Source organism: Bombina bombina, chromosome 3, assembly GCF_027579735.1.
Source record: "Bombina bombina isolate aBomBom1 chromosome 3, aBomBom1.pri, whole genome shotgun sequence".
Lineage (NCBI taxonomy): Eukaryota > Metazoa > Chordata > Amphibia > Anura > Bombinatoridae > Bombina > Bombina bombina.
Window position 1 is genome coordinate 1,249,432,870 of NC_069501.1, and position 11,323 is coordinate 1,249,444,192.

Below are 11,323 nucleotides of genomic sequence, written 5' to 3' on the forward strand. Positions count from 1 at the left end.
CAAGCGCTATCCAGGGCGCTGAACCAAATATGGGCCGGCTTCTTAGTTTTACATTCCTGCTTTTTCAAATAAAGATACCAAGAGAACAAAGAAAAATTGATAATAAGAGTAAATTAGAAAGTTGCTGCTCTATCTGAATCACGAAAGAAAAAAATTGGGTTTAGTGTCCCTTTAAAGAACGTTCACCAGTACTTCTATTTCGCTGGTGGAATGATCTGAATACAAGGTGTCTCGCTAAGGGGCATTTTCGTATGGGGAGGTGATGCAGACATTGCAAAAGTGCACACAAAAAAACCCCCATAAATTTAAAAATCGTACAAAACGAATAATTGAACCATTCACACAAAAATTACGCAGGAAAAAAAATGATATTGTTAAAAGGGACATGTTTTTCCATTCACAATTCAGATAGAAAATACAAATTGAAAACAAAATCTTTCCAATGTACTTCTATTATCAAGTTTGCTTTGGTCTCATTCTTTGTTGAAGAGATATCTAGATAGGTAGCGTGCACATGTCTGGGGCACTACATGACAGGAAATAGTGCTGCAACCTAGTGCTTTTGTTAATCTATAACACTGTTGTAAAACTGCTGCCCTATAGTAACTACAGATATGTGTAAGCTCCTGAGCTTTTATCCCTGCTTTTCAACAAAAGATAACAAGCGAATGAAGAAATGTGATAATATAAGTACATTGGAAAGTTGTTTGAAATTGTCTGTTCTATCTGACTCATGAAATAAAATGAGGTTTTATGTCCATTTAAGTTGCATAAACAAAATTCTTCACGAAAAACCGTATTTTATCAAAAACAAAATTTGTATATAAATAACAGGAATAAATGGTATTAAATATGCACAGCGTAAATTGTAATTTAAGTACACAGGATGTGCAAAAATCACTTAGAAATGTGTGCTTATAACTACAAAATACAAAGTGTTTTTTTTGTAAAATGGGCTGAAGACCGGGCAAATATGAAACTTTATCTCTAAACCCATCATAATTCAGTAAAGATTTTCGCACTACAGATCTCACATTTTTTTTCCCAAACTAAAAGGTGGCAATCTTTTCACAAAATACTTATAACCATAATAGAGAAACGCATGCATACTAAAATATAGGCGATTGTAAGATGCTATACGCAGAAAGCAGCGTAATGTGATTTATATTTGCTGCAGGATTTAATTTTTAAAGGGCCCCCCTGCTATCTGCTAACTTCGCTCTATGGAACAAAGTGTCCATTTCCAACGAGCTCCAATAATTTCAAAAGGAAACATCTCACCACTCGCAAAGACTGCCCCTTTATTATGATAATTCCACTAGGACAGCCTTGTGAGAGGCGGAAAAAAAACCATGTCTGATCTAGGGAAGCTTAGATAATCCGGCCGTTAGTGTGCAGCACTATGTGTTAATAATAATAACAATAATAATGTGAATCAACTAGTCCCTAATTTATATTTTTCGATCCCTCGCAGCAGACGTATAGGGTGGTACCAATCATATACAGTATCAACAGTATTTCCTTTATTAGACTAGGGCAGTGCTTTCCAAACTGTGTGTTGTGAAACATTAGTGTGTTGGCAGCAGTGTGTAGATGTGTCCCTGCTTTTTTTAATAAAAAATTTTGGTTTCCGACTTTCCGCCTGCTTGCTACGCATATCACATGGTTGACTCGTGATTGATACCTAGTGGGTCACAGATAATCTTAACCTATTAGCGCATCTCAATGGGAACTGAAACTATTCCCATTGGCGGCTTTGGCGGAACATTGGCTCCTGACTGCACGTGTAGTCTCCTCAATCGGCTCATGACTGCATGTGTAGTCAGTGAGTGGGATAGCAGTGTGGGCAGTAGTCAGTGCAATTCGCAGAGCTCTTAGGGCGGCAGCTTAAACGCTGAGCTGAAGTCAGAAGTTAAAGTGTTTTTTTTTTTTTTCCTGCAGCTAGCTCCCAGTAGGGCATTGCTGCTCCTGCTCTTGATATATAGATAGGAAGTGGAAGCTTAAAAATGCTTGATGATGAAATGTGAATGTCTTTAGCTAATATTCCACTAAATATTCAGAAACTGTTCATCCCATCAACCTCATACAGCCCATTAAAATAGTAAGTAGCTATTGGTGGTATTAAACTTTTTTTTTTTTAATTCTTGCACATACTTACTGTTACTTGTAAATACATTTCGTTATTATATAATTAATGTATGTGTCTGTATCTTTTAAAACAAGTTAGTTTAACCTCCTGTTTGCTAGTACAACTGAATTACTTTGTCGCGAAATTATGTAGGTTTAAAAAGTGTCGCCTACATGAAAAGTTTGGAAAGCTCTGGACTAGGGAGTTACAATTTAAAATAGTATCCACCAACTGATATGTATTCCAGTTTCCATTCCTTGGATAAGATACGTTGAAAAGAAAATCAACTTAAAAAAGTTATCAGAATGTGGTAAATTCTTTTTTGGGACAAAAATAAAGCAAAAACAGATATTCACATTTTTTTTCTAATTGTTTATATGAAGGCTAATTATGATCTTAATGTGAAAGGTATTGGATTAAGCAATGGAAAATGACTCACAGCAATAATCTTTAGACGGAAGGATAAACATAAGGGCTGCTATTTTTACAAAGTTCCCTTTTTCAAGTCTTTTTTTTTTTTTTTTGCTGACAAAGAAAATAAAATTATACTTATTTACTCATTATCTTTCACAATCAACTAAGAAATATGTTACTTTTACATATAACAGGACACTCCAGCATTTTAGCAGGCTGTCCAGTAAATTCTTCACAAAAATACTGGACACTTAAATGTCCAGTTTCTCTTGTTAAGTGTATCCAGTCCACGGATCATCCATTACTTATGGGATATTAACTCCTCCCCAACAGGAAGTGCAAGAGGATTCACCCAGCAGAGCTGCTATATAGCTCCTCCCCTAACTGCCATTACCAGTCATTCTCTTGCACCCAACGAATAGATAGGATGTGTGAGAGGACTGTGGTGATTATACTTAGTTTCATACCTTCAATCAAATGTTTGTTATTTTATAATAGCACCGGAGTGTGTTATTCCTTCTCTGGTAGAATTTGAAGAAGAATCTACCTGAGTTTTTCTATGATTTTAGCCGGAGTAGTTAAGATCATATTGCTGTTTCTCGGCCATCTGAGGAGAGGTAAACTTCAGATCAGGGGACAGCGGGCAGATTAATCTGCAAAGAGGTATGTAGCAGCTTATTATTTTCTGACAATGGAATTGATGAGAAAATTCTGCCATACCGATATAATGTAAACTCAGCCTTAAATGCAGTAGCAGCAACTGGTATCAGGCTGTCATGTATGTATATTTTACACTTCAGTATTCTGGGGAATGGCACTTCACTGGAATTATACTGTATGCATAAAACTTTAGCCTAATTTGCAGGGACTAGCAACAGGCTTTTTAATAACACTCAATTTATTAATGTTAAACGTTTTTTGCTGGCATGTAAAATCGTTTAATTTTCTGAGGTACTGGGTAAAAAAATGATTTGGGCACTATTTTTTTCCACTTGGCAGTCGTTTTATTTAATTTATGACAGTTTACTGATCTCTCTCACTGTTATGTGTGAGGGGGAGGGGCCTTTTTTGGCGCTTTTGCTACGCATCAAAAAATTCAGTCAGAAGTTTATTGTCTTCCCTGCATGATCCGGTTCATCTCTACAGAACTCAGGGGTCTTCAAAACTTGTTTTGAGGGAGGTAATCACTCACAGCAGAGCTGTGAGATTGTAGTTGACTGTGATAAAAAAAAACGTTTATTTCTGTATTTTTTTTCTGCTATCAGGGTTAGTTATCCTTTGCTAATGGGAGCAATCCTTTGCTAAATTTGTGTTTTTTTACAAAGATTTGATGCTATAACTTTTCAGTTTATTAATTTTCAACTGTCATAACTTTTTCTGTGCTTCTTATAGGCACAGTACGTTTTCATATTATAGTAAATTACTTGAAAAGTATTTCCAAGTTGCTAGTTTATTTGCTAGTGTGTTAAACATGTCTGATTCAGAGGAAGATATCTGTGCTATATGTGCTAAAGCCAAAGTGGAGCCCAATAGAAATTTATGTACTAACTGTATTGATGCTACTTTAAATAAAAGTCAATCTGTACAAATTGAACATATTTCACCAAACAACGAGGGGAGAGTTATGCCGACTAACTCGCCTCACGTGTCAGTACCTGCATCTCCCGCTCGGGAGGTGCGTGATATTGTAGCGCCGAGTACATCTGGGCGGCCATTACAAATCACATTACAGGATATGGCTACTGTTATGACTGAAGTTTTGGCTAAATTACCAGAACTAAGAGGTAAGCGTGATCACTCTGGGGTGAGAACAGAGTGCGCTGATAATATTAGGGCCATGTCAGACACTGCGTCACAATTTGCAGAACATGAGGACGGAGAGCTTCATTCTGCGGGTGACGGTTCTGATCCAAACAAACTGGATTCAGATATTTCAAATTTAAGCTGGAAAACCTCCGTGTATTACTAGGGGAGGTGTTAGCGGCTCTGAATGATTGTAACACAGTTGCAATCCCAGAGAAAATGTGTAGGTTGGATAAATATTTTGCGGTACCGGCGAGTACTGACGTTTTTCCTATACCTAAGAGACTTACTGAAATTGTTACTAAGGAGTGGGATAGACCCGGTGTGCCGTTCTCACCCCCTCCGATATTTAGAAAGATGTTTCCAATAGACGCCACCACACGGGACTTATGGCAAACGGTCCCTAAGGTGGAGGGAGCAGTTTCTACTTTAGCTAAGCGTACCACTATCCCGGTGGAGGATAGCTGTGCCTTTTCAGATCCAATGGATAAAAAGTTAGAGGGTTACCTTAAGAAAATGTTTGTTCAACAAGGTTTTATATTGCAACCTCTTGCATGCATTGCGCCTGTCACGGCTGCAGCAGCATTTTGGTTTGAGTCTCTGGAAGAGACACTTGAATCAGCTCCATTAGATGAGATTACACACAAGCTTAAAGCCCTTAAGTTAGCTAACTCATTTATTTCACATGCCGTAGTACATTTAACTAAACTTACGGCTAAGAATTCCGGATTCGCCATTCAGGCACGCAGAGCACTGTGGCTAAAATCCTGGTCAGTTGACGTTACTTCTAAATTGCTTAATATACCTTTCAAAGGGCAGACCTTATTCGGGCCCGGGTTGAAAGAAATTATCGCTGACATTACAGGAGGTAAAGGCCATGCCCTGCCTCAAGACAGAGCCAAACCTAAGGCTAGACAGTCTAATTTTCGTTCCTTTCGTAATTTCAAAGCAGGAGCAGCATCAACTTCCTCTGCACCAAAACAGGAAGGAGCTGTTGCTCGCTACAGACAAGGCTGGAGACCTAACCAGTCCTGGAACAAGGGCAAGCAGGCCAGGAAACCTGCTGCTGCCCCTAAGACAGCATGAATCGAGGGCCCCCGATCCGGGAACGGATCTAGTGGGGGGCAGACTTTCTCTCTTCGCCCAGGCTTGGGCAAGAGATGTCCAGGATCCCTGGGCGTTAGAGATCATATCTCAGGGATACCTTCTAGACTTCAAATTCTCTCCCCCAAGAGGGAGATTTCATCTGTCAAGGTTGTCAACAAACCAAATAAAGAAAGAGGCGTTTCTACGCTGCGTAAAGATCTTTTATTAATGGGAGTGATCCATCCGGTTCCGCGGTCGGAACAAGGACAAGGGTTTTACTCAAATCTGTTTGTGGTTCCCAAAAAAGAGGGAACTTTCAGGCCAATCTTGGATTTAAAGATCCTAAACAAATTCCTAAGAGTTCCATCGTTCAAAATGGAAACTATTCGGACAATTTTACCCATGATCCAAAAGGGTCAGTACATGACCACAGTGGATTTAAAGGATGCTTACCTTCACATACCGATTCACAAAGATCATTACCGGTATCTAAGGTTTGCCTTTCTAGACAGGCATTACCAGTTTGTAGCTCTTCCATTCGGATTGGCTACGGCTCCGAGAATCTTCACAAAGGTTCTGGGTGCTCTTCTGGCGGTACTAAGACCGCGAGGAATTGCGGTAGCTCCGTACCTAGACGACATTCTGATACAAGCTTCAAGCTTTCAAACTGCCAAGTCTCATACAGAGTTAGTACTGGCATTTCTAAGGTCGCATGGATGGAAGGTGAACGAAAAGAAGAGTTCTCTCTTTCCACTCACAAGAGTTCCCTTCTTGGGGACTCTTATAGATTCTGTAGAAATGAAGATTTACCTGACAGAAGACAGGTTAACAAAGCTTCAAAATGCATGCCGTGTCCTTCATTCCATTCAACACCCGTCAGTAGCTCAATGCATGGAGGTGATCGGCTTAATGGTAGCAGCAATGGACATAGTACCCTTTGCACGCCTACATCTCAGACCGCTGCAATTGTGCATGCTAAGTCAGTGGAATGGGGATTACTCAGACTTGTCCCCTACTCTGAATCAAGAGACCAGAAATTCTCTTCTATGGTGGCTTTCTCGGCCACATCTGTCCAGGGGGATGCCATTCAGCAGGCCGGACTGGACAATTGTAACAACAGACGCCAGCCTACTAGGTTGGGGCGCTGTCTGGAATTCTCTGAAGGCTCAGGGACAATGGAATCAGGAGGAGAGTCTCTTACCAATAAACATTCTGGAATTGAGAGCAGTTCTCAATGCCCTTCTGGCTTGGCCCCAGTTAACAACTCGGGGGTTCATCAGGTTTCAGTCGGACAACATCACGACTGTAGCTTACATCAACCATCAGGGAGGGACAAGAAGCTCCCTAGCAATGATGGAAGTATCAAAGATAATTCGCTGGGCAGAGTCTCACTCTTGCCACCTGTCAGCAATCCACATCCCGGGAGTGGAGAACTGGGAGGCGGATTTCTTAAGTCGTCAGACTTTTCATCCGGGGGAGTGGGAACTTCATCCGGAGGTCTTTGCCCAAATACTTCGACGTTGGGGCAAACCAGAGATAGATCTCATGGCGTCTCGACAGAACGCCAAGCTTCCTCGTTACGGGTCCAGATCCAGGGATCCGGGAGCGGTTCTGATAGATGCTTTGACAGCACCTTGGACCTTCGGGATGGCTTATGTGTTTCCACCCTTCCCGATGCTTCCTCGATTGATTGCCAGAATCAAACAGGAGAGAGCATCAGTGATTCTAATAGCGCCTGCATGGCCACGCAGGACTTGGTATGCAGATCTAGTGGACATGTCATCCTGTCCACCTTGGTCGCTACCTCTGAAACAGGACCTTCTAATCCAGGGTCCCTTCAAACATCAAAATCTAATTTCTCTGAAGCTGACTGCTTGGAAATTGAACGCTTGATTTTATCAAAACGTGGTTTTTCTGAGTCAGTTATTGATACCTTAATACAGGCTAGGAAGCCTGTTACCAGAAAGATTTATCATAAGATATGGCGCAAATACTTATATTGGTGCGAATCCAAGAGTTACTCATGGAGTAAGGTTAGGATTACGAGGATATTGTCTTTTCTACAAGAAGGTTTAGAAAAGGGTTTATCCGCTAGTTCCTTAAAGGGACAGATTTCAGCTCTGTCCATTCTTTTACACAAACGTCTGTCAGAAGTTCCGGACGTTCAAGCTTTTTGTCAGGCTTTAGCTAGGATCAAGCCTGTGTTTAAAACTGTTGCTCCACCATGGAGTTTGAACTTAGTTCTTAATGTTTTACAGGGGGTTCCGTTTGAACCCCTTCATTCCATTGATATCAAGTTGTTATCTTGGAAAGTTCTGTTTTTAATGGCGATTTCCTCGGCTCGAAGAGTCTCTGAGTTATCTGCCTTACATTGTGATTCTCCTTATCTGATTTTTCATTCAGACAAGGTAGTTCTGCGTACTAAACCTGGGTTCCTACCTAAGGTGGTCACTAACAGGAATATCAATCAAGAGATTGTGGTTCCATCTTTGTGTCCTAATCCTTCTTCGAAAAAGGAACGTCTGCTACACAATCTAGATGTAGTCCGTGCCCTGAAATTTTATCTACAGGCAACTAAGGATTTTCGACAAACGTCTTCCCTGTTTGTCGTTTATTCTGGTCAGAGGAGAGGTCAAAAAGCTTCGGCTACCTCTCTCTCCTTTTGGCTTCGTAGCATAATACGGTTAGCCTATGAGACTGCTGGACAGCAGCCTCCTGAAAGAATTACAGCACATTCTACTAGAGCTGTGGTTTCCACTTGGGCCTTTAAGAATGAGGCTTCTGTTGAACAGATTTGCAAGGCTGCAACTTGGTCTTCTCTTCATACTTTTTCCAAATTTTCCAAATTTGACACTTTTGCTTCTTCGGAGGCTGTTTTTGGGAGAAAGGTTCTTCAGGCAGTGGTTCCTTCCGTATAAAGAGCCTGCCTGTCCCTCCCGTCATCCGTGTACTTTAGCTTTGGTATTGGTATCCCATAAGTAATGGATGATCCGTGGACTGGATACACTTAACAAGAGAAAACATAATTTATGCTTACCTGATAAATTTATTTCTCTTGTAGTGTATCCAGTCCACGGCCCGCCCTGTCACTTTAAGGCAGGTAATTTTTCCATTAAACTACAGTCACCACTGCACCCTATGGTTTTCCTTTCTCTGCATGTTTTCGGTCGAATGACTGGTAATGGCAGTTAGGGGAGGAGCTATATAGCAGCTCTGCTGGGTGAATCCTCTTGCACTTCCTGTTGGGGAGGAGTTAATATCCCATAAGTAATGGATGATCCGTGGACTGGATACACTACAAGAGAAATAAATTTATCAGGTAAGCATAAATTATGTTTTTTTAAAAGTCTCTGAGTATTAGCTAAACGGGATATTAAACCCCAATTTTGTCTTTCATGATTCAGCCACCAATCAGCAGCGGCTGAGCATATCTAGATATGCTTTTCAGCAAAGGATATCAAGAAAATTAAGCAAATTAGATAATAGAAGTAAATTAGAAAGTTGTTTAAAATTGCATGTTATTTCTAAAGAATGAAAGAAAAAAATTGGGTTTCATGTCCCTTTAATGTAAAATGCCCCCTATGCCTCAAAGCATATTTATAAATACAGTATGGAGGAGAAAGAACGAGAGGCAGTAAAGAAGATAAGGTCACTACTGTTTATATGTATAACTAGCAATCAAATAGATTAACATGAAAATCAATGTGAGATCAAGAGCGTGGGCTCTTGCAATGTGTGACCTCACTTATGACTGTAACCAGTTAAATACAGATTGTGCAGTATTTTTGCAGAGGACGGCTGGCAACTACGCTCACAAATTATTTCATAAAATAAATTTTTTGAACTTTTCTGTTACTGAAGATTTTTTTTGATTTTTTTTTTGGAAATTATAGCTTTAGTACTGCTTAATTCTCCAAAAAGCCTTGTTCCAATAAAATTAACACTTTGGCTGCCTAAGAGGGCTGCGATGAACTTCTATGTAATGCATTACACAGTCTATGAAACCCAAGGGGGTAAATACTAACAACATATGTGCTTGTTCTGTGAGTCTGTCTGTAAAGGTGAAGCATAACTATTGTTTTATACAAATATAAATTAGTCAAATCTTAAAAAAAACACTGATTTATAAAACAACAAAATATTTTTTGACCATATTTTGCAAAACAAGCTGCAGACATTAAATTTGATAAACAGGAAGTTTGGTCACTTATCATCACTGTTATCTTTATACTACAGAGTACTAATGCCATGATATTAATATGCTTTGGTGTTTGTATTAAAAGGGACAGTCTACTTGATTTCTTTATTGTTTAAAAACATAGATAACACCTTTACAGTCCATTTCCCAGCTTTGTGGAATCAATGTGGTTATATTAATATGCTTTATAAGCTTTAACTTCCTGCTGGTTTCTAAACCCCTGCAGGCCGCCTCTTATCTCAGTTCATTTGATTAGCTTTTTATAGCCAGACAGTAATAGTTAATCCTGTTGAGTTATGAAGGAACCAGCACTAACTCATTGGCTAAAATGCAAGTTTTTTAAAAAAAACACTGTGATAAAGGGCAGTCTGCAGAGGCTTAAATACAAGGTAATCACTGGAATGTGGTTTGCACAATGCTAGCAGAGTACTACAACCAGGAAAGTCTGAACCTCTTGCAACTTATATCCAGTGCTTAGAGCAATGTTACATTACTAGCCAGCTACTTTATGCCCAACTGTTTGTAAAGTAATTATATGTAATATTTTCTTACATATCGTGATACTTCACACAAATGTCACATTACTAGCCTGCTACTTTACTGCTGTACAATTTGTAAAGTAAATATGTGTATTATTTTCTTACCTATGGTGATAGCTCACACCATTGTCACTTTTCTAGCCTGAGTTCCATTAATGTGATTTGCACAAAACTAGCAGGGCACTACACACAGGAAAGTCTGACCTTTCTGCATCCTATACCTAGTACCCACATTAATGTCACACTACTAGTCTGAGTACTGTGAATGTGGTTTGCACAATACTAGCAGGGTACTAAACGCAGGCATGCCTGACACTTCTGCAATCTATACAGAGCTCTCACACTAATGTCACACTACTAGCCTGAGTTCCATTAATGTGGTTTGTGCAATACCAGCAGGGTACTACACACAGGCAAGTCTGACCCTTCTGCAACCTATACCTATTACCAACATTAATGTCACACTATTAGCCTGAGTTTCATGAATGCGGTTTGTGCAATACCAGCAAGGTACTACACACAGACAAGTCTGACCCTTTTGCAACCGCTATACCCATTACCAACAGTAATGTCACACTACTAGCCTGAGTTCCATGAATGTGTTTTGCACAATACTAGCAGGGTATACTCACAGGTAAGTCTGACCCTTCTGCAAATTATACACAGTGCCCAATGCTATGGTGTTTGCAGCAATGTTTCTCCACAATCTAGCATTTAAACGCAATGCACTGTTCCATGGTTTTTATACTACAATTAAGCCTTACTTAATATTTTCTAACACATCATCAAACAATGTCACTTTACTAGTCTGAGTTCCACCATCCATGAATGTGGGTTGCACATTAGTATCAGGGTACTGCACGCCGGAAAGTCTGACACTTCAGTAACTTACACCCACTGTTATGAAGTTTGTCCCCACACCTGGTACCTGCAGTGACACTCACAAGACTGGATGAGCTCCTGGAAGCGAACCTTCTGCGTCCGGTCCCTGTGCTTCAGCTGCCGGGTGATGTGAAGTTTCCAGCCCATCTCGGGCTGCATCCTGCGCTCGCCCCTGTCCGCAGCTGTGACACCCAGTGCACCCGCACCAGTGCACTGCTGGCACACAGTAACAAGGGGCCGAGCATCGGAATCCTCCCCCAGTGACGTCACGGC

The 11,323-nt window shown here is 40.3% G+C and overlaps 1 protein-coding gene across 5 annotated transcripts in view; it reads right to left on the bottom strand.

Annotated features, from left to right (window-relative positions):
* ATG16L2 (autophagy related 16 like 2) overlaps positions 1–11,263 on the bottom strand; it is a 372,678-nt gene extending 361,415 nt beyond the window's left edge. For all 5 annotated transcript variants that reach the window (XM_053708773.1, XM_053708771.1, XM_053708770.1 and 2 more), the window contains exon 1: positions 11,113–11,263. In XM_053708773.1, coding sequence (XP_053564748.1) covers positions 11,113–11,209 — 97 coding nt within the window. In that variant the 5' untranslated portion in view covers positions 11,210–11,263. The remainder of the gene's footprint in view (positions 1–11,112) is intronic.
* Positions 11,264–11,323: the final 60 nt, after the last annotated feature.